The sequence below is a fragment of the Monopterus albus genome, unplaced genomic scaffold (genome assembly GCF_001952655.1).
Source record: "Monopterus albus unplaced genomic scaffold, M_albus_1.0 scaffold6.1, whole genome shotgun sequence".
NCBI classification, from domain to species: Eukaryota; Metazoa; Chordata; class Actinopteri; order Synbranchiformes; family Synbranchidae; genus Monopterus; species Monopterus albus.
In genome coordinates this window covers 2,646,342-2,665,916 of record NW_018127886.1, presented here as the reverse complement: position 1 = coordinate 2,665,916, position 19,575 = coordinate 2,646,342, and the positions used below count along the sequence as shown (strand labels likewise).

Here is a 19,575-nt window from a genome sequence, read left to right as displayed (position 1 = left end):
GTTGAGGTAACGACAGGGGCCAACGAGGGGAAGAAAGTGGTCAGTAATCTCAGGCCGTACTCCCATTATACCCTGGCTGCCACTGTATTCAACGGCAAGGGAGAGGGACCTGCCTCTGAGATGATTTCCTTCAAGACTCCTGAGGGAGGTGAGAATGGGAAAGCGAGGGAAAAAGAGGGATGGGCAATAAGGATGAAATGGGGAGGGGAGTGTGCTAGATAAAGTGGGTGAGGAGGTTTAATTACAGATGGGGAGAGACAAAGATGGGAGGATGGAAGAGAGGGTAGTGGATTACAACAAGGGAAATGACACTAATTTCCAGCTGCATTGAACAGAAGGATGATGAAACTGATGTGGGAGCAGATATTACTGAACAGGCTCAGCTTTGGGGGAAACAGTATCAGAATAATATAATAATACCCTATAAGTCAAGTGCATTTTAATCAGGGCCTGTTTGTGCTGCTTCCAGTTCCTGGTCCTCCCGTGTCCCTGATGCTGGACAGCCCATCAGAGACAGAAATGACCCTTCACTGGACACCTCCTGAACAACCCAATGGAATCCTCATTGGATATCTCCTGCAGTACCAACAGAGTGAGCATCATTTGCATGCAGTCATTTTCCATCTAGTGCATTTATAGTAAATTCTTTTATTTGATTCTCTGCAGCATCAGTAAAAAAAAGCAGTGTGAATGACACCACACTATACATTTCTAACTAAATCAGTAACACCAGAAAACTGTGAAAGCGTAGCCCTCTAATGATGCTCCTCAGTGAGTCAATCGTCACCCGTAACTACGTGCTGGTGATCAGGTAGTGATTGAATGGTTTTTTGGCTGTGCTGTGGTCAGTCGTGGAGAGTGATGACAGCCCCATGCAGGTAGAGACAATAGATGATCCCGCAGTCACCCACCTCACTCTGAGGAGCCTGGACCATCACAGCCACTACCGCTTCTACCTGAGGGGGCGCACTGCTGCTGGGGATGGAGAGCCTATCATGAGGGAGGGTGCCACCATGCTGGATGGAGGTACAAAGCTGTTTTATGATGCTCTTTGTGGTCACAAATATGACACATACAGGACCACATTGCATTAGATCATAAATATGATTCGTCTGTCTGAATGCATTTCAGTGCCTCCTGCCAACTTCAGCCTGTCTGCCGGGGAAAATTCAGTTAACCTCAGCTGGGTGGCCAAAAAGAGACACAGGAATGTTAGCTTCCAGATTCACTACTTCAACAAGAACGGTATAACTAAAATCTAATTGCACTCCACCTCATGGGAATAGTTTCACAATCCTGAACAACAGAAAAGAAATAAGTTCACACTGTGTTTCTGCAGATGGCAGTAAAGGTATATATTTGCACTATTTTAGCACTGTTAAATAAAATCACTACTTGCACCGAAGCCAGCCGCCTGGGTCTGCTGATTTCACCGCTCGCTCACATTTGTGTCGAGTGAACCTAACAAGATTCTGCTCTTCCTTTTATCTTGTTTCTCCTGCTTTTTCCAGCCTTTTCCTTCCTCTTGTACTTTCACCCTGTTCACTGGTTTAAAACATGTACTCTCTCCTCTCCATTTCCCTCTCCCTTTTTCTTTGAAGGAGTGACAGAGGTGCAGTCAAGCTTTGCAACAAAGGGTTGGTTCATTGGGGTTGTAAGTGCCATTGTGCTGCTGCTGTTGATACTGCTCATCCTCTGTTTCATCAAGAGGAGTAAAGAGGGGAAATATTCAGGCAAGTGCAGATGGTGAACTGTTATAATCCGTTAGTGTTGATGATTCCATGATGATTGAGGCCTTGAGAAATTTTTTTTTTTTTTAGAATCAAATACCTTTGTACCTGTGTGTAAGAGGAACACAATGTTGGACAACTGCTGTGACACACTACACAAGCTTTGTGTGTAAAACTGGGCAGCCTGGAGCCATAAAGCTGTCTGATAAAGAAAATGACACTGCGGCAGAAAAAAGAAGCTGAGCACTTACAGGGAAGCACCACAGTAAACATGATTATTCTTCCTGGGAAAGAGGACAGTAAAATAAGATTGCACCATGTGTAAAAGCACTCTCCTAACATCACTCTATAATCCTTCTAGTGGTTCAAATTCAAAGTAATTGGCTGGTTTCACTTGGCCAACTTTCTCCTGAGCAGCCTGCACATCAAACAAGTAGTGAAACAGACCTCTAAGCTTGTACCGCTTTACTTTGATAGTAAGGAAGACATTCTGCCCTGAGAAGAACGGTAAAATAATCATCACAGACCAAAGTAACAGCAGCCTGCAGGCTACTGTGTGACTGGTCAGAGGAAAACACCAGCCTTTCTTCCCTTTCCACACAAGGAAGAAACTGTCTGTGCTAAATGCAAGGACTAATTGAACAATAAATTCAACCACTGGCATCATACTCCTGAACATGATAATTTTTTGTAATTTTAGTAGTTTTGTTCATACTGGTAGTTACACTGAAAATCTGACAAATTAAGTCAAAAGTCAAACCTGAAATGACAGAATATATCAATTTTGTCTATAGATAATGAGACTATTGTTGTTTTTGTATAAACTTGGTGCTATCTTGCTGCCTGACAGATACCATTATTAATGTCTGAGACAGCAGCTTAGACAGGTGCATGGCTGAGATCTTAGGGATAATGAAATCCAATAATCTCTCTGCTCAGTGAAAGATAAAGAAGAAGGTCCAATGGACTCAGAAGCGTGGCCTATGAAGGATGAGACTTTTGGAGAGTACAGGTTTGTTGTCTGAATGGATATCGTTTTGTTACGTCTTATGTTATGTTCCTACATATCATTTCAATTCAAACTCCTAATACAGCCCTGATGCCCTTGGCACTGTTAGTTTTTCCTAACCCTATGTGTTCCTTTCATTGTCCCTCTTCTCCCCAATGCCTGCCACTGCTATGCAGATCTCTAGAAAGGTATGCTGTGGTGTGACTTGCTATCCCAAACCCACTTCTTTATTATTCCCTTCCAGTGCCTTACTTATCTACTATTTTCCCTGTAATTTATATAATCCTAGTATAATGTATTATGCAGGGCTGTAACTAATGTTTTTTTCAGTATCAACTGCTGATTTCTTGTGATTGATCTATTAGTCATGTTGTCTATAAAATATAAATCAGTGAAAAACAGTCATCAAAGTATCCTAAACCCATTAATATTTTTGCTATATTATTATATTATTTGCTCTAATGCAAAACCAAGAAACATTTTAGAACTTTTTTAAGCTTTTTGTAATTTGACACTTATCAAAATGTTAATGTACAAACTATTGACTAATTATTTAATTGACTAATCACGTAAGCTTGCATGTTAGAAAACAGTAGGCTGTTTTTTTAAAGAAGAAACTAACTCAATAAAGTTGTATTTAAGTTTTTACATGCCATATAATATTAGTTTTTGTTTTGTGCTCTGACCTACATAGTGACCTTGAGGAGAAGCGCACGGCCAGTCAGCCGTCTCTGTGTGAGGAGAGCAAGTTGTGCAGTGAGGACAACCTGGACTTCAATGGCAGCAGTGCCATAACTACAGAGTTCAACTTGGATGAGTCTCTGGTCAGCCAGTTCAGTCGGCCCAGTGAGGGTCCAGAGGTGCTCCATGCTTTGCCGGATAACTCCCTGCTTAACTCCAGCACCGTCTCTCCGGCCACCAATGGCACGCCCAACTCAGTCGCCGTCCTCAATTAACCCCCACACATCCACCGAGGACCATCAGACCAAAACATGACGCCACATATGTGCCCATACGCTCCTGTTCCCTACTGACTTGCTGATCTGTAGACTGATGACTAGTACACAATCAATATATTGACTTTTCAGATGCCCCCGGCAGTTATCTGATTGACTGGACTATTCTGACCAAAGGAGTGTCCAAACTAGTGGACAAACTGATAACGAGTCTGACTGACATGAAGATGTCCTTCGATCCCTTCACCTTCCTTTATTGTATCTGTGTCATTTGCAACAAATCTAAACAACTAACATTCACTTTTCTTCCTTTCTTTTCTCTCTCTTTCTCTCAGCAAACAACTGTATAGAAAGATAAAGACAGAATGTTGTACAGGTTAGAACTATCAGGATTGTAGGTGTGGTCCTGTTGCCAAGCAGAGTAGTACAGTGAAAGAGGAGGCAGATGGTAGAGCCTAGTGTGGTGAACCACACAGCACATGCCACTGTAACAAGTCTTGAAACTTATATATTTATCATGTCATATTATTTCACATAATTTTGTATGTCTAATGCCATTTGATATCTCAGACTGTATTTGCCAGCAACATGTAAGACGTTTTTTTTTTTACAAATGTTTTTGAAAATGAAAACATGCTTTTTTGTTATTTGCCATAAAAACTCATGACATCTCTTTACTCACATATTTCATAGATCAAGATGTTTTCATTGAAACCAAGTGAAGCCAAGTTTCTTGTGACACATAACATTGGATGCATTTATGAGAACTTTCTGTGAAAATGCTGAGTAGCATCTGGTGTATATAGCTGCATCAACATCTACCTATTTAGCCATAATACAGTATTATAGATATGTACATGCTTTTTCTAATTTTCTGTGCCTGCTGAATCTGCATAGAGCACCAGATTGATGTCATTACTCTCTTGCCTTCCCACCAGAAGTGTAATGTCATTATTAGAAAAGATATTGTAATTTTTGTGTCGAGACCTATGTGTCGCTTTCTGTATATGTCTTTGTTTCTTTGTTATTAAAAACATTGTCATCTCTAATTAACAAACTTTTCATACCTGTCCATCTCATACTACGCAAATTGTTTGAGGAGCAGTATTTACTTATACTTGCAGATTAAAGAGTGGAGTCTTGTGGGCAAGCACTCAATCAAGCTTTATTTTCAGACCTTCATCAATGGAAGTTGGAAGCGTAATGATTGCCAATTGATGTATAATAAAGACAAACAGTTGGTATTTACATCAAACAGAGACAATGCCTTCTTTTTAGGGCTGGGTAGACACTGTATTTACATGGTACTGAATAAAAAAAAAACCTAAGCTAAGTTAAGTGTGGTTATGACCTGGAAGGACAGTTTTCTAATGTAAATGTAACCCGTAAAAACTGTTTTGATGAACCCACCCATGTTTGATATGAAATGTGAAAAATGTGCAGGTTTAAAACCACTTAATGTTAAAATGTTGCAAATTGTAAAATTTCTTCTTTGTACTATTGTTATGAATTCTAATTTTACAGTTTTGACAGTTATCTGCAGTGAGATTTGGCAGTTTTAGCAAAAAAAAAAAAAAAAAAGCTCATAGATGAGAAAAGAAAAAATAATAAAAATGACCAAAAAAATCCATTGTGCTGTAGATGTTTGCAAACATTTTGAAAATCAAAAAAACAAAAAGTATATTCATGTCATTTAGTGATAGTAGTAGCTACATTACAATAAAAGCTAAGATTGCATTCTTGCGCATAACCATCAACTGCAGTGCAGTGAATATCTGTGGAGTTTTCTGATGCAGGTATGAGTGACAGGGACACAACAAACCAGACTGTGCATGTCACATGGAGTGTCTACATGTATATGCAATGCTACTGCCTCAGATCTCCCTACTCAAATAAAAGCTTGACACTGACCAAATATCACCTGACAGACCCTGAGGTAAAGAATATGGGATGTCTAAAAAGGCTAGTGGAACTGAAATATGCGTGCATGGGCTCCCAGCTGTTGATTATACAGACATACTCAGGACAAATAAAACATTTTAAAAAATCTATTTTCATACAGGACTGATGAATGACTCAAAATGTGACAATATTTTAACTCAACTATCTGCTGCTAAACATCTGTGTTTGTCAGTGTTCAGGGCAAATGTTAGCTTTGAATGAGGAACGGGTGTGCACACAGATACTCACTCGACTGCGATTCATGTTTTGCTTTTCATGTGTGAGGGTAAAGCTTGGGACACTGGCTTTTGCTTTTCCACTGTTGTCCTGCAACTCTTTTTATAGTAAAAAGGATAGAAACCTATTAAATAGTGACTTGGTTTGTTTAGCTTCTTCAGAACTCAGAAAAATAGTTTGCCTGGGGGGTGGGGGGTGAGAAAGGATAGATAGGTAGTGTGTGTCAATGCTGAGGTGTAGATGTGCCTCTTTGTGTGCAGGGTGTTCTAGTAGTACGATGGGACTGATGTGTATCTTGGGTGAACGACAGGAGTTGGGTGGACTTGTACCACATATGGGCCAATATAACTGTAACTGCATTATGAATCTACCACTGTAACTGGATATATGACTGAAAAATAAAGTACGTGGAGCAAAGTGTACCAATAAAGGATCCCTTTTTTGTCATCAGTATCAGCCAATAAAATCAATGCATATGTGGAACTTAAGATGAAGCAGCAAGTACTGATTAATCAGGATTCACTTCACATTGAGTGTGAGAATAACAATCGATACGTTTTATTAGCACATTGTCACAAGAGAACAGTCCTGGTTAGCGGGAGCTAGTATTGAACTGACAGAAATACTCCTTGGTGGGTTTGTTGGTGTATAATTTCTTGTTCAGGTACTCCTGACTGGGGCAGACAGAGACACACACACACCCACACACACACACACACACACACACAAACACAGTGAGTAATTGTCTCCAAAAATGCTTATTTAAATCTGAATTCCACAGTACATCACGGTATAAAAACAGTGTGTGTATATGTGTGCAGGACTCACTATGCCTGCTGCTCTCTGGCCAGCTGCATGTTGTACTGGTCCATCTGCATCCTCTTCTCTCTCCTAAGCTCTTCGGCTCTCATCTCCTTCTCCTCTGCTTCTCTGGACAGCTTCAGGAGTTGGAGGCTCCAGGCTGCATCCTGAATCTTTTCAGCATCGCGTTGTCTCTGAAGTTGGCAAGAAATAAGTGGCTAAATGCTAAACCAGAGTTGAACTGTTAAGTGGGGTACCAGGTAAAAAAAAATAAAAAAATCTGGAGCTATAACTATAAAGAAATGGTTTCTAATATGTGGGTTAGGACCTAACCAAAAGGCTGCAGGGCTCCAACACTGTTAATAGGATTTCTAGTACAATGAATGAGCTTTTTTAAGATGTATTCTTCAGACTTTTTTTGAAGCAATGGACAATTTGATCAGCAAAAACATCTGAGGAATATTAAAAAGTAGATGTTATAAATAAGACAATCTGACAAGGAATAATCCCCCTAAGGTTAAACTGGCCACGGTCTTCAACATGAAACATGTGCAGAGAAGCCACAAGTACACACATACTGTATGACAAATAAGAGGAAAACCTAATAAAATAATGGAGAAACATAATAAATTCAGCTCCATACTAGATACATGGGGTCACTGAATGGTTTGATGAATATGAAAATTATGTGAATGTGTTATTTGAATCTGTTATGGCTTTTGAAATCACCAGATCTCAACTCATTTGAAAGCTAATGGGACACTCTGGCCCAGCATGTTAGACAGCATTCATCACCAAACGACCAGATGAGGGAAACTCTTTTAGAAGAATGCTGTATGTAATTCTCCCTCTAGTAGGTTCAAAAGTTGGAGTAGTGTTAGAGAATCTTTGCCAAGGTGCACTGCTACGGAGGCTTGTGGTGGTCCAAGAGCTAACTAAGACATTTTATGTTGACAAGTCCACAGTTTTGAAAGAATTATGCTGAAAGGTTCAACTGAAGAGGAGCTTGGAACAGAATAAGATGTGACCTGACCATAAAGTGCTTACGGTATATGAGTATGAGAGTTGCACTCCAGTACCTGTCTCTCAGAGCACTGTGCTTCTTGCTCCCTGTGGATAGCACTCAGCTGCTCAGGGCTCATCCCTTTCCACCTGTCTGTCAGAACCCGAGGTAGCCTTCCTCTTCCCAATGCTCTCTCTGCTGCCTCTGCACACTCTGTCATCATGTCGGATGTCAGTGTGTGCCACATCTCTGCAAGATTTTCCCTTTCCTCTCTCCTCTGCTGCTCCTTCAGTTTCTCTGCCTGCTCAGTAGCCTGTTAGGAACAGGTTGTGGTGAGGCTTCATCATCTGTCCAGGGACAGTTTCATTGATAATGTTCTTGATGATTATAAAACCAGGAGCTTAACAAAACCCAGCCTCTACTATACGATGACCTCAGCCATAGATGATGTGGTGAATGTCCTCCTGAGAGATCCACTCAGTCAGTTGTTTTTGCTTATGTGTCATGCATGTGAATGATTATTAGAGAAACCACATAATTGCCATAAGAAATACCATAACATGAAGGATTTATAATGATGCTTCCCAAAGGAGGATTCAGACAAATGAGGTGAGAGCTTTTTCAAACAGACAGGGCCTAAGCATACATCAAGCAGTTTAACCATCCATGTTGCTTGGTACCAACTAATATGATGGCTGCCTTCCTGCATCAAGTGTGTGCATGCATCACTTAATATTTTCAAGTAGCACTTTTAATTTCAAAATCCCACCTGAGAACACCACATCACAGTCCAAACCCCCACTGGATTTTGCTTTGAGCTTTCACATCTGTGCATCCGTCTGTGTGTGCGCACGCATGTACTGTACCAGAGCACGATTGTAGTTGTTGAGCGCGATGCGGGCGGCTTTCTTACACTCCTCTTCTAGTGCAGCTTGCTGCACCCCCCTTAGGTCCTGATGCACCAGCTTTCTGCTCTGGAGCATTTCTGTCACACACACACATGAAGTGGAAATCACCTGCTGTGTGTTTTTCACGCCTGCATTGGCCATCACCCATTGTACAAAGCTCTTAAGTGACACACTCACACATACATAACAACTCTCTGGGATGAACATTCATCAATGCCACCTGGCTAGAAAGGCTATGCGTAGGAGTGTGTGATTGTTTGTGCAGGACACAGTGAAGCATGTGTGTAATTTACAGAGGCTACAGCAGACAGTGTGTAAGCTCATCAGTGATTACAGTGTGCATGTGTGTTCCTGTGTGTGTGATTATGCTTGTCTCTTCACCTCTGTGCTTGTCTCTCATGTTCCTACTCTCATTGTCCTGTTTCTGTTCTCGCAGATCTCTTTCTGTCTTTTTCAGTTGTTCACTCCTGATTTGCTCCTTTGCCTCTCCCTGTACATGAAACAAGGACACAGTAGTTCAGGTGATTATTTATTTAACCATTCGCTGGCTTTTGTTCTGCTGCTCTTAATGGACACCAAGCACGTGCCTGCTATAGCAAACCTACCTGAAAGATTTGCATACTGGCAGGCCCCAGCTCACCCTCTGGAAGGGTGACCCTGACTGCCCCCTGCAGGCCACAGCTGAGATCAGCATCACGAGAGTCCTCCATGCGCTGATGAGTGGCCCAATACCGGGTTAGGTCAGTGTGCAAAGCTGCTCGCTTCTCTCTTTCATCAATGTCTTGCTGCAGCAGTATGTTATCATGATAGTTTCTCAGCTTATCTGCAATATATATAAAAAAATACACCTGTGGTAAAATGGAGAGGGCTTAAGACAGTATTTTTGGGTTGACCCAGTATTCCTACTCATGCCCCCAGGTGAATAATGCCTGTGATTCAGCTGATTTAACGCTTACCGAAAGCTTTGTCTTGTTGTATCTCCATGTTTTGCTGATGTTTTTTCTCCTGGACTTGTTGATTCAAAGCATCAAGGTCAAGACCCATCACACGGAGGCGGGTGTTGAAGATCCGAGCCTTGCGTGCTTCCTCTGCAGACCTTCGCCTCTCCACAGCCTTTGTTATGGACTGGTCTACAGGCAAATCCACTTTGTACATTTTCACTGTTTCTAGTCTGGAGTAAGGAAGCACGCCATTACATCACAGCATATAGCTACCAGTGGTGAAAGAAATACAAAATAAACAAAGCACATTCCTACAACAAGTAAAAGTTCTGAATTCAACAGCTTACATCAAATTACAAAGCACTGCCAGAAAAATGTGCTTCAGTTAGCTATCTAAAGTAATAAGTACTGTATACTCATTATGCAGAAAGACACTTATGGTATGGTGGGTTATTATTAATGATTTATGTGTATTTATGTGTGAGTAGCCTTTTACTGTTGTAGTTGGACAAGGTAGAGCAAAATTTAACTATTCTATATACTGCTGGGCACTTTAGTGTACAAAACTCATCTGTCTTATGAAGATAATTCTGAATATAATTTCAGCTATTAAACCTATTGTCAAAACAATATAAACAAGAAAAAACCATCAGTGCAGTAAGAACAGTGTAGTCAAAGAGATTTTACTTTTAAACAACTAGTTTTGTTGTGTAGCTTGACAGAAGACAAAATGAGCCAGGATGCTGGACAAAAATGAGGCTATAAAAATGTAACATTTTCCAAATAGGCTACTTAAAACTGCATATTTTATTGCACAGCAAGATTTATGTAACATTTTAACGACTCTGTTACAGACTAAAATGACTTGATTAGAAGATTTTGTGTGCTGAACAATGTTATTTTAGAAGAATACCCTATAGCTCTTTTTATATAACCTAAAAATTGTTACATTGTAAAGTAACTAGTAACTATAATTGTGAAATAAATAAAAAGTACAATAATTGCATTTAAATTGAGTGTAGCAGAAATATAAAGTAACAAAAAATGGAAAAAATTGAGATAGCTGAAGTAGACATACACATATCCCAAACAGTACTTAAATAAAATACTTGAGTAAATGTAATTAGTTACTTTCCTCCAAAATACACTTTATTAGTCCTATATCATATTAGGAATAGGATGACACAGTCATCTTAATAAGGACCTGACATCTCACCAATCCGGATAGGCTTCAATGACTGTATATGAACTGGAAGCAAGTTCTTCTGTTCAATTGTATTTTCTTTAAGGACAGGCAGCGATTACTGATCAAAAGCATAACTTACCTTTTACTTAGTAAGGCACGTGTACATGCGCGTCATCTAATTCTGTGACTTTAGAACCTCGTAAGTCCTTAACACTAGTGAATGAAATTGTTTCACTGCTCGAGTCCTGTTGTGTTTGGATGCTCTTGGTAACCATAGTAACACTTAACCACATTGTGCTATGTTAAAATTCATAGCAATCACTTATATCCCTGTACAAAACACGAAGGTCTCCTTAAATTGAGTTAATTTATAATGCTGCGCTAACTTTGATGCTTTAAGTGGGGCCGTAAGCACACAACAGCTGAATTCCAACCTTGTCACTGTCGTCTCGCGAGAAAATGTGAGATTGTGTATGTCGCGCGCTCGAGGGTTTTCCTTTTGGATTATAAAATGGCGCATTGTTGTCACAAGTGTTTCGTAGCTATTTGATTACGATTGTGAAGCAGTTGAGAATGTTAAGCTAAATATTGGCTTCATGATGTGACTTATGAATAGGACAGCAATAGATTGAACAGAGAGGTGCATTCATTAGCGTGCATGTTTTGTCTTTGAGCGAGCTTATTCGGTAAAAATTGTTTGTTAGCATTGTCTAGCTAACAGTTGACTAGCTAATATTCACTGTGCAGTCGTTTTCAGAACAGCGGCACAGATATAAAGAAGATGGGTTATTTAAAACTGATAGAGATAGAAAATTTCAAATCCTATAAAGGAAGGCAGATTATTGGACCTTTTCATAAATTCACTGCAATCATCGGACCCAATGGATCTGGTATGTTACATCGCGGCTAATGCACATTGCTTGCTAGCATTAACCCTAGTTAACCGCAAACAGTGCAATAACGCCCCGTTGTCTTCTTTCACATAAGTTATCACATCATAATGTACGCATACATTTTACGACAGAATGTGCCGAGATTAGCAGGAAAGCGTTTGAAAACTCGTATTACGTTATGTGTGATGCTGTCTCACGTTACCATTGTGCACTGTTGTTTATTTCAATATTTATGTCGTGCGTGACCTAACAACTTGTACAGTGTTGTATGTGAGCAGACCAATTAATTTATTGTGTACATATCAAACTTGGTTTTGTTTATGCAAACGTGCACTTTTGTTTATCGTCAATTTAAACACAGTATGGCCAACATTCTGTACAAAGGAGGGGGACATCTTGGATAGAAAGCTGCTTATTGCACATTTGAATGAAAAATCGCAACTAAGTGCTGCCTAAAATTATTTGCACACTTGATAGACAAATACTGAACTGAACTGTATAGAAAACTGCATATTGCAATAGTTATGGGGACACATGTACTCTGTGTATGTACTGTTTACATACTCATTTTGCACATGCACAATTACACACCCACTGCTGAGTATTTACACTCCATGGCTCCCACGTAGCATATATTCTCTCTGCATTATATTGTGTTCTTGTTGTATTTTTATTTGCTCCTTTCACTTGCTGCTTTAAAGTGCCTTAGATGTGTGATTTTACTGCCTATTTAGATTTGTGTTATTGCTCATCTACTTTATATTTCACTTGTATTATGTGGCATTTGTGTGGATGGTGAAGTAAGAAACATGTTTCCTAACTGTGCATATGACAAATAAACACTTTGACCTCGACAGTTGACTGCAGAACTGTTGTTGTGGTTTGCATCAAGTTGTGCAAGTGTACAAAATAAAAGGTTCGCTCAGTGTATATTAGCTTCCCTTATTAGATCTGTATACCATACTAAAATCTAAATGGTGTTGTAGGAAAATCCAACCTTATGGATGCCATCAGCTTTGTGTTGGCTGAGAAGACCAGTAACCTGCGTGTGAAAACACTGAAGGATCTAATCCATGGCGCACCTGTAGGGAAGCCAGCTGCCAATAGAGCCTTTGTCAGCATGGTCTACCAGGAGGATAACGGAGAGGATCGTGCCTTCACAAGGGTCATCATTGGTATGAATCACTTAAGTTATTTTTATCCCTGTGAACTGAAAATTATCAGCCTAAGATCTTTTGTTCCATCGCTTCTGTTAGAGATGTGCTAAACTGTTCATGTATGCATATTTGTAATTTTAAACCCTTCAGAGACATTGTCATACTTCTCCACACTGTGTGCACTTGCATTTAATTTGGATTCATCCTGCACACTAAAATCCACCAAGATTCAGTTGATATCTGTATCAGTCTTTTTTTTTTGTTTGGTATTACATTATCAATGCCGTTGTAGGCAAATGTCTTTCCTTGGACAAGTTTAATGAAACACCTTGTGGCCACCTTGGGTGTGCTGTTGATGAGCTGATGATTCTGGTGTTTTACCCCCATTAATGTGCCTGTGCATTAGGTTCTTCCTCAGAGTACCGCATCAACAACAAGGTGGTGGGCCTGCCTGAATACAGTGAAGAGCTGGAAAAACTTGGTATCCTGATCAAGGCTAGAAACTTCCTGGTCTTTCAGGTGAGACTGAAACCTCAAAAATGTTTCTGGGAGAAGTCTTAATTGGTGTAATATTATAATGCCCCTGTGCTTGCTGTTGTGTCCATCAGACCTGTTGCTCCTACATTAGCTGGCTCTCCTACAGCACCATGTTGGCTGCTGCTCTCCTCTCGTACAGTACATCTCTTTCTAATTAATCACACTGGTCAGACTGTTCAGCTTTCCTACGAGTGCTTTCTTGAGTTTTTAATGTTAATTCTGTTTTTCCTCATACCTCTGCAGAGGTTCAGACTGTCTTTGCACCTCATTAGGACAATCTAGGAAAATATTTTTCAGTATTGTGAATGAATTCTTTATTATACATAAGTACAATGAAATTACATGTGCCACATCCAATCAGTGCAAATATAAAAAACATAAACTGTCCATTCTCACGACCACCATGTCTACTTCCATACAGCACTAAATAGTTCGTAATAGATATATTAAAATACTGATACTGAGTGTAGCATCTCAAATTATTGCAGAAAGTTAGCAGCATTCCGAGTTCGGATTGCACAGGGATAAAAGCTGTTTTTAAGTCTGTTAGTCTTACTTTTTAGGCTTCTGTTTCTCCTCCCAAAGGACAAGAGGGCAAACAACTCATGCTCAGGGTGCGTATTGTCCTTCAGGATGTTCTTGGCTCTGCTAAGACATCTTGAGCTGGCAATGTCCTCCAGGGAAGGCAAGGGGCTTCCAATGATTCTCTCAGCAGTTCTTATAATCCTCGGGAGTGTCTATAGCAGAGCAACCAGCATTCTACACCGTGACACAATACGTCAAAATGCTCTCAATGGTGGAGCGGTAAAACGTCTCCAGCAGATTTTTCTGCAGGTTGGTCTTGTGGGAGCAACCTCAAAGAATGTAGTCTCTGCTGGGAATTTTTGACCACTGCTGTGGTAATATTCTGTCCAGGAGAGGTCCTGAGAAATAATGGTTCCCTGAAACTTGAAGGTTGAGACCCACTCCACCACGTCCCCATTAATAAAAAGTGGGGAAGGGTGTGTCCTCTTCCTCCTGAGGCCTATCACCATTTCCTTGGTTTTCCTTGTATTGAGGGACACACCACTTGGACAGTGCCTTCACTTCATCTCTGTACACAAACTCGTCTCCTCCGGTTATTAAGCCGACTACAGTGGTGTCATCTGCAAATTTGATGATGGTGTTGGAGGAGTAGATGGGGGTACAGTCATAAGTGTACAGAGAATAGAGAAGTGAGCTCAGCACACAGCCCCGTGGAGAGCCAGTGCCGAGCAGGATGGTGGAGGAGCAGTATGGGCTGATCTTCACATATTGTGGGTGATTTGTGATAAAGTCTGTAATCCAGGCACAGGTAGAACAGGGTAAGCCCAGGTGTAGCAGCTTGTCCACTGGTATACCTGGGATGATGGTGTTGAGCTCTGAACTGTAATCCACAAACAACATTTGAACATAGGTCACTGGCTTCTCCAGGTGGCACAGTGCGGTATAGAGGGCTGTGTTGATGGTGTCGTCTGTTGATCGGTTGGCTCTATACGCGAACTGATAAGGATCAAAGCTGGGAGGGAGGCAGGCTTTGAGGTGCTCTGCTATCAGTTTCTCAAAGCACTTCAATACAACAGAGGTCAGTGCTATGGGCCTGTAGTCACTGAGGCTACTGACAGCTGGCTTTTTGGGGACAGGGATAATTGTGGCAGACTTCAAGCATGTGGGGATGGAGGCTTGTGTCAGGGAATTGTTAAAAATCCACGTTGGCGTCCCTGACAACTGGTCTGCATAAGCCTTCAGTACTTTATCGAATACTCAATCTGGTCCAGCTGCTTTACTAGGGTTCACCATCCTTAACACTCGTCTTACTTAGTGTTGCTGTAAGGTGAGAGTGTGAGGCACTGTGGACAATGGAGGCAGTGTGATTGTTTGTGGAGTGGTGGTCTCAAACCAGGTGAAGAAACAGTTCAGTTCCTCTGCCAGCTCTGCACTAGCGTTTACAGGCCCATAGGGTCTGCCTTTGTAATTGGTAAGTTGCTGCACACCCTGTGCACACCTGCCGTGGTTTGTTCTGTGCCAGATTATGTTCTATTCTCCTCCTTAGCAGCCTTAATGCCCCTCCTCAGATCAGCCCTCACTGTACTATACTGGGCCTTGTCCCGCACCTCAGAGTTTAAAGAGTTTATTATTTATAACATTATCCACTTGTACAGTAGTTGATATGCATCTATGCCATGCTAACCTCAACAACGGCTGTATTCTAACATTAGCTTAGCTAGTCTCACTAACTTGCTAATAACTTAGAAGAGTTGGATCTCCTCAATTGACAGCATTGTGTTGAAACCACAGTCATGGAGAAAAGGAGCTGTTCATAGCTGGTCCATTGTCTGTGTGTGTGTGTGTGTGTGTGTGTGTGTGTGTGTGTGAGAGAGAGAGAAAGTGGGGCAGTGAGGCACTGAGGAAAACGATGCACTGTGTGCAGCTCTATGATGAATACAAGTTTTACCTATATAAAAAAAACAAGTGAGGGGAAATTAACTTCTACTTAATCGCAGATGGCATCATTCTCTTAGAAATGTAACAATAAAAATGGGTGGCTAAATATATTTGGGCGGCTGTTAATATACCTGGGCAGCCAGCCCAAGTAAAGTTTGTGTGTGCCAAACACTGAGTATAGCAGGAACAGTGTAGCCCTGGTAGTGGGCTAGTTCTGTTTTGTTTAATGCTAGTACTCTTTGTGATGGAAACAATTACTGTAGCCATTCATGTGCCTTCGCTGGGTGTCACAGCTTTGAATGCCTTACAGCAGAGGCCCAAAGTATGCATTTGCTACTGTTAGATTAAAGTAATATCTGATAACATGCTGTTGCCAGTTGCTGTTGTTAAAGTCACTTATGTTCCTACTTCTTTTTACCTTCAGGGAGCTGTGGAGTCTATTGCCATGAAGAACCCCAAAGAGCGTACAGCGCTGTTTGAGGAGATCTCCCGTTCTGGAGAGCTAGCCCAGGAATATGACCGCAGGAAGAAGGAGATGGTGAAAGCAGAAGAAGACACGCAATTCAATTACCATCGCAAGAAAAACATTGCTGCTGAACGCAAAGAAGCCAAGCAAGAGAAAGAGGAGGTTTGTCCTTTGTGTTAATTGCAAATACAGTATCTCTGGATTTAACATTTGGGGCCAAATTAGATTAGAAATGTAATGTAGTTTCTTTCCCCCTTGGTTTTAAAGTTTGTCCTTTAAGAAAAACACAGAAGTGCTTAGCTATTATTTGTTTGTGCATCTCATTAGTTACGGTATTTTATTACATAAATTTGTGGCATATTTTGTATTGTCTGTCTTGTGTTACTTGCCTGTTTTTAACTCTTATTGGTAAGGACCATTTTGAAAAAGAGACTTTTAGTGTCATTGGGGCTTCTTTGATCATCAGTAAAGGCCATCTTATACAAAACACTGTACACAATGTACTTCAACATACTGTGTGCGACACTCTCCTATCATCATTTTACCAGGCTGAGCGTTACCAGCGTCTGAAGGATGAAGTGGCCAGGGCCAGTGTTCAGTTGCAGCTCTTCAAACTGTACCACAATGAGACTGAAATTGAGAAGCTGAACAAAGAGCTTGGACAGCGGAACAAGGAGATTGAGAAAGATCGTAGAAAAATGGACCATGTCGAGGAAGAGCTGAAGGACAAGAAGAAGGAGCTGGGCAGGCTGATGAGGGAGCAACAGACCATAGAAAAAGAAATCAAGTAAGTGAAAGTGACATGACAGCCTTCTCTCAACTTGCGTTATGCGCATGTGGCAATTAAAACCTAGGGCTGTGTTAATCACTTAACCTTGCCCACAGAGAGAAAGACTCGGAGCTGAACCAAAAGAGGCCGCAGTACATCAAGGCTAAAGAGAACACTTCACACAAGATCAAGAAGCTTGAGGCAGCACGCAAATCTTTGCAAAATGCACAGAAGATGTACAAGAAACGCAAGGCAGACATGGATGAGTTGGATAAAGAGATGAGGGCAGTGGAGCTGGCAAAGCAAGAGTTTGAGGAGCGCATGGAGGAGGAGGCGCAGAGTCAAGGCCAGGACCTCACTCTGGAGGAAAATCAGGTCTGATAACTTAGTGTTGCTCATGTTTTAAGGGCTCCTTGTTTCATTTTGAATAAATGATCAGTTATAGGATTTTATTGGTTTGATAAAACTGAAATACTGGTACTCCCATACTGAGTAGGGGAACTTAGTCATGGCCAAAAATATTGGCACCCCTTCTAACATACCACTTCTCCCAGAAAATTGTTGCAATCCCAAATTCTTTGGAATTCTCATGTTTATTTCTTTTGTTTGCATTGGAACAACACAAAAAGCTGAGGAAGAAACCCAAATCTGATACCTTCCACACAGAACTCCAAAAAATCGACTGGACAGAATTATTGACACCCTCAACTTAATATTTGGTAGCACACCCTTTAGACAAAATAACTGAAATCAGTTGCTTCCTGTAACCATCAATGAGTTTCTTACACCTCTCTACTGGAAGTCTTACCAAATATCTACATGCTAACATCCTAGATGATGATGTAGTTGTCACTACAATTGTATATTTTGTCTATGCAGTCTTCTTAAATGCATTTAGTGGTTTGAAATTAAGAAGATGGTATAAATGGAAAGGTAGAACTTTGAGATTTCAAGTTTGTATGTGTGGGAATTGAATCTCAAATTTGTGTGTGTTTTCATGACATCAGATCAGTGTTAAACATTTAAATGACTTTACCTGTCCCTTGGTTTCTCTGTCCTGTCCAGGTCAAGCAGTATCATCGTCTGAAGGAGGAGGCCAGTAAACGTGCTGCTACACTGGCACAGGAGTTGGAGAAGTTTAATCGTGACCAGAAGGCTGACCAGGACCGCCTTGACTTGGAGGAGAGGAAGAAAGTGGAGACAGAGGTAAATACAATAATGATAGCAGGTTTTCCTGTGTCAAAAAATTTAATTTGCATTGATTTGAATGTATACCGACATATATTATGCAATTCCCTTCCAGGCCAAAATCAAGCAAAAGATCCGTGAAATTGAAGAAAATCAGAAACGTATTGAGAAATTAGAGGATTACATTGCCACCAGCAGGTATTCTACTCTTATTTTTGTGTTGTTTGATCAGTGAACAGCATATTGATTATTGAATAGGTTTCTCCATTTGATTTGCATCTTTGTTCTGTTGCTCCGCAGGCAGTCACTAGATGAGCAGAAGCGCATGGAAGAGGAGCTGACTGAAGAGGTGGAGATGGCCAAGAGGAGGATTGATGAGATCAACATGGAACTTAACCAGGTACGCAGTACATGCACAAGGAAAGAATGAAAAGGAGGTGCCTCCAAATGGTGTTAACTAAGCTGACTATCAATGCTTTCATTGGCAGTGGAAGAGCCAAAACCTTGAATTCCCTTGAAACCCTGAATTCCTTTGTAGCTAATCTGTGCCTTGGAAGTGATTTGATTGATTGATTTGATTTATTCTTTCAAGCATGTAAAGACAGTTGATATGTCAACACACATAATTTTACACATATCCAACAAATGCTAATCCAATATCAATTTGCTTATACCTAGTACATGCTTGAATGGAGTAGGAAGAAATCAGACTTATCCAGTCCTACCCCATGAATACAGCAGACAAGAAGGATCTAATGGTACTTACTGATCTCTGGTCAGGTTCAGGTGATGAGCCCTTCTCTGCAATTCTTCTCCTGTAAGACAGAGTCCAGAATTATTTCTGAAAAACAGTTGCTATTTTTAAAAACATATCATCATGTTTAATGTTAATATCATAAAGCACAGACCACACAATTCCTCCTGAACTCCACATTTTTAAAACCTAAATTCCTTAGATTTCTCTAGATCTTACAGTGATACTTCTCTGTCAGCAACAAAGTGCATTTAAATTACGATTTTACTACATATCATCTCATAATACTGAGGAATAGTGAGAGTGATGAGTACATGAACTTATTCTTCAGGTGGCACAACAAAATCCATTGCGACCAACATTGGGGTTTGCTAAATCTACTGTATGGCAACTGTGTCAAGTTTCACTTTTCTGTAGTATATGAAACAAGATCTGAAATTCATTCATATGACTCAAGTGCCTATTTTGAGACGTACTGAATCGAAGAGTAATATATGATGTGTCGCTACCTCCTTGCTAACAGGGCACTCATCTCCTCCATGAGCCCTCCTCCTCCAGGCAGAGGGCCGTTGCCTCTGGCTTCAGATTTGGCCCCTCCAGCCCCTGGCATGGCTGCTGCCAGAGCGGCCGCCGCCT

The 19,575-nt window shown here is 40.8% G+C and overlaps 3 protein-coding genes across 3 annotated transcripts in view; 2 read left to right on the top strand and 1 right to left on the bottom strand.

The window, feature by feature from the left end:
- Positions 1-5,276, top strand: part of l1cama (L1 cell adhesion molecule, paralog a) — a 47,692-nt gene extending 42,416 nt beyond the window's left edge. Inside the window, exons 18-26 of the mRNA XM_020615380.1 lie at positions 7-148; positions 470-592; positions 850-1,026; positions 1,132-1,245; positions 1,340-1,351; positions 1,464-1,733; positions 2,670-2,742; positions 2,916-2,927; positions 3,434-5,276. Of these exons, the coding sequence (XP_020471036.1) occupies positions 7-148; positions 470-592; positions 850-1,026; positions 1,132-1,245; positions 1,340-1,351; positions 1,464-1,733; positions 2,670-2,742; positions 2,916-2,927; positions 3,434-3,695 (1,185 nt within the window). The 3' untranslated portion in view covers positions 3,696-5,276. The remainder of the gene's footprint in view (positions 1-6; positions 149-469; positions 593-849; positions 1,027-1,131; positions 1,246-1,339; positions 1,352-1,463; positions 1,734-2,669; positions 2,743-2,915; positions 2,928-3,433) is intronic.
- Positions 5,277-5,466: 190 nt separating this feature from the next.
- On the bottom strand, positions 5,467-11,495 carry ribc1 (RIB43A domain with coiled-coils 1). Its single transcript, XM_020615867.1, has 8 exons — positions 10,852-11,495; positions 9,542-9,756; positions 9,191-9,408; positions 8,967-9,075; positions 8,544-8,662; positions 7,754-7,990; positions 6,702-6,868; positions 5,467-6,547 (listed from the first exon to the last, which is right to left on the bottom strand). The coding sequence occupies exons 2-8, from the start codon at positions 9,738-9,740 to the stop codon at positions 6,466-6,468; spliced, it is 1,131 nt and encodes a 376-aa protein (XP_020471523.1). The 5' UTR covers positions 9,741-9,756; positions 10,852-11,495; the 3' UTR covers positions 5,467-6,465.
- LOC109969155 (structural maintenance of chromosomes protein 1A) overlaps positions 11,494-19,575 on the top strand; it is a 17,189-nt gene continuing 9,107 nt past the window's right edge. Inside the window, exons 1-9 of the mRNA XM_020615855.1 lie at positions 11,494-11,602; positions 12,592-12,780; positions 13,169-13,281; positions 16,187-16,390; positions 16,777-17,015; positions 17,114-17,372; positions 18,063-18,203; positions 18,301-18,383; positions 18,486-18,585. Of these exons, the coding sequence (XP_020471511.1) occupies positions 11,494-11,602; positions 12,592-12,780; positions 13,169-13,281; positions 16,187-16,390; positions 16,777-17,015; positions 17,114-17,372; positions 18,063-18,203; positions 18,301-18,383; positions 18,486-18,585 (1,437 nt within the window). The remainder of the gene's footprint in view (positions 11,603-12,591; positions 12,781-13,168; positions 13,282-16,186; positions 16,391-16,776; positions 17,016-17,113; positions 17,373-18,062; positions 18,204-18,300; positions 18,384-18,485; positions 18,586-19,575) is intronic.

What these genes read in the sequence shown, in the direction of transcription:
- ribc1 (XM_020615867.1), bottom strand. Translation starts at nt 9,740, where the DNA reads ATGTACAAAGTGGATTTGCCTGTAGACCAGTCCATAACAAAGGCTGTG. An exon ending in ACAACAAGACAAAGCTTTCG is followed by an intron (nt 9,409 to 9,541) that starts GTAAGCGTTAAA and finishes TATATATTGCAG; the next exon opens with ATAAGCTGAGAAACTATCAT. An exon ending in ACAACTACAATCGTGCTCTG is followed by an intron (nt 7,991 to 8,543) that starts GTACAGTACATG and finishes TGTTCCTAACAG; the next exon opens with GCTACTGAGCAGGCAGAGAA.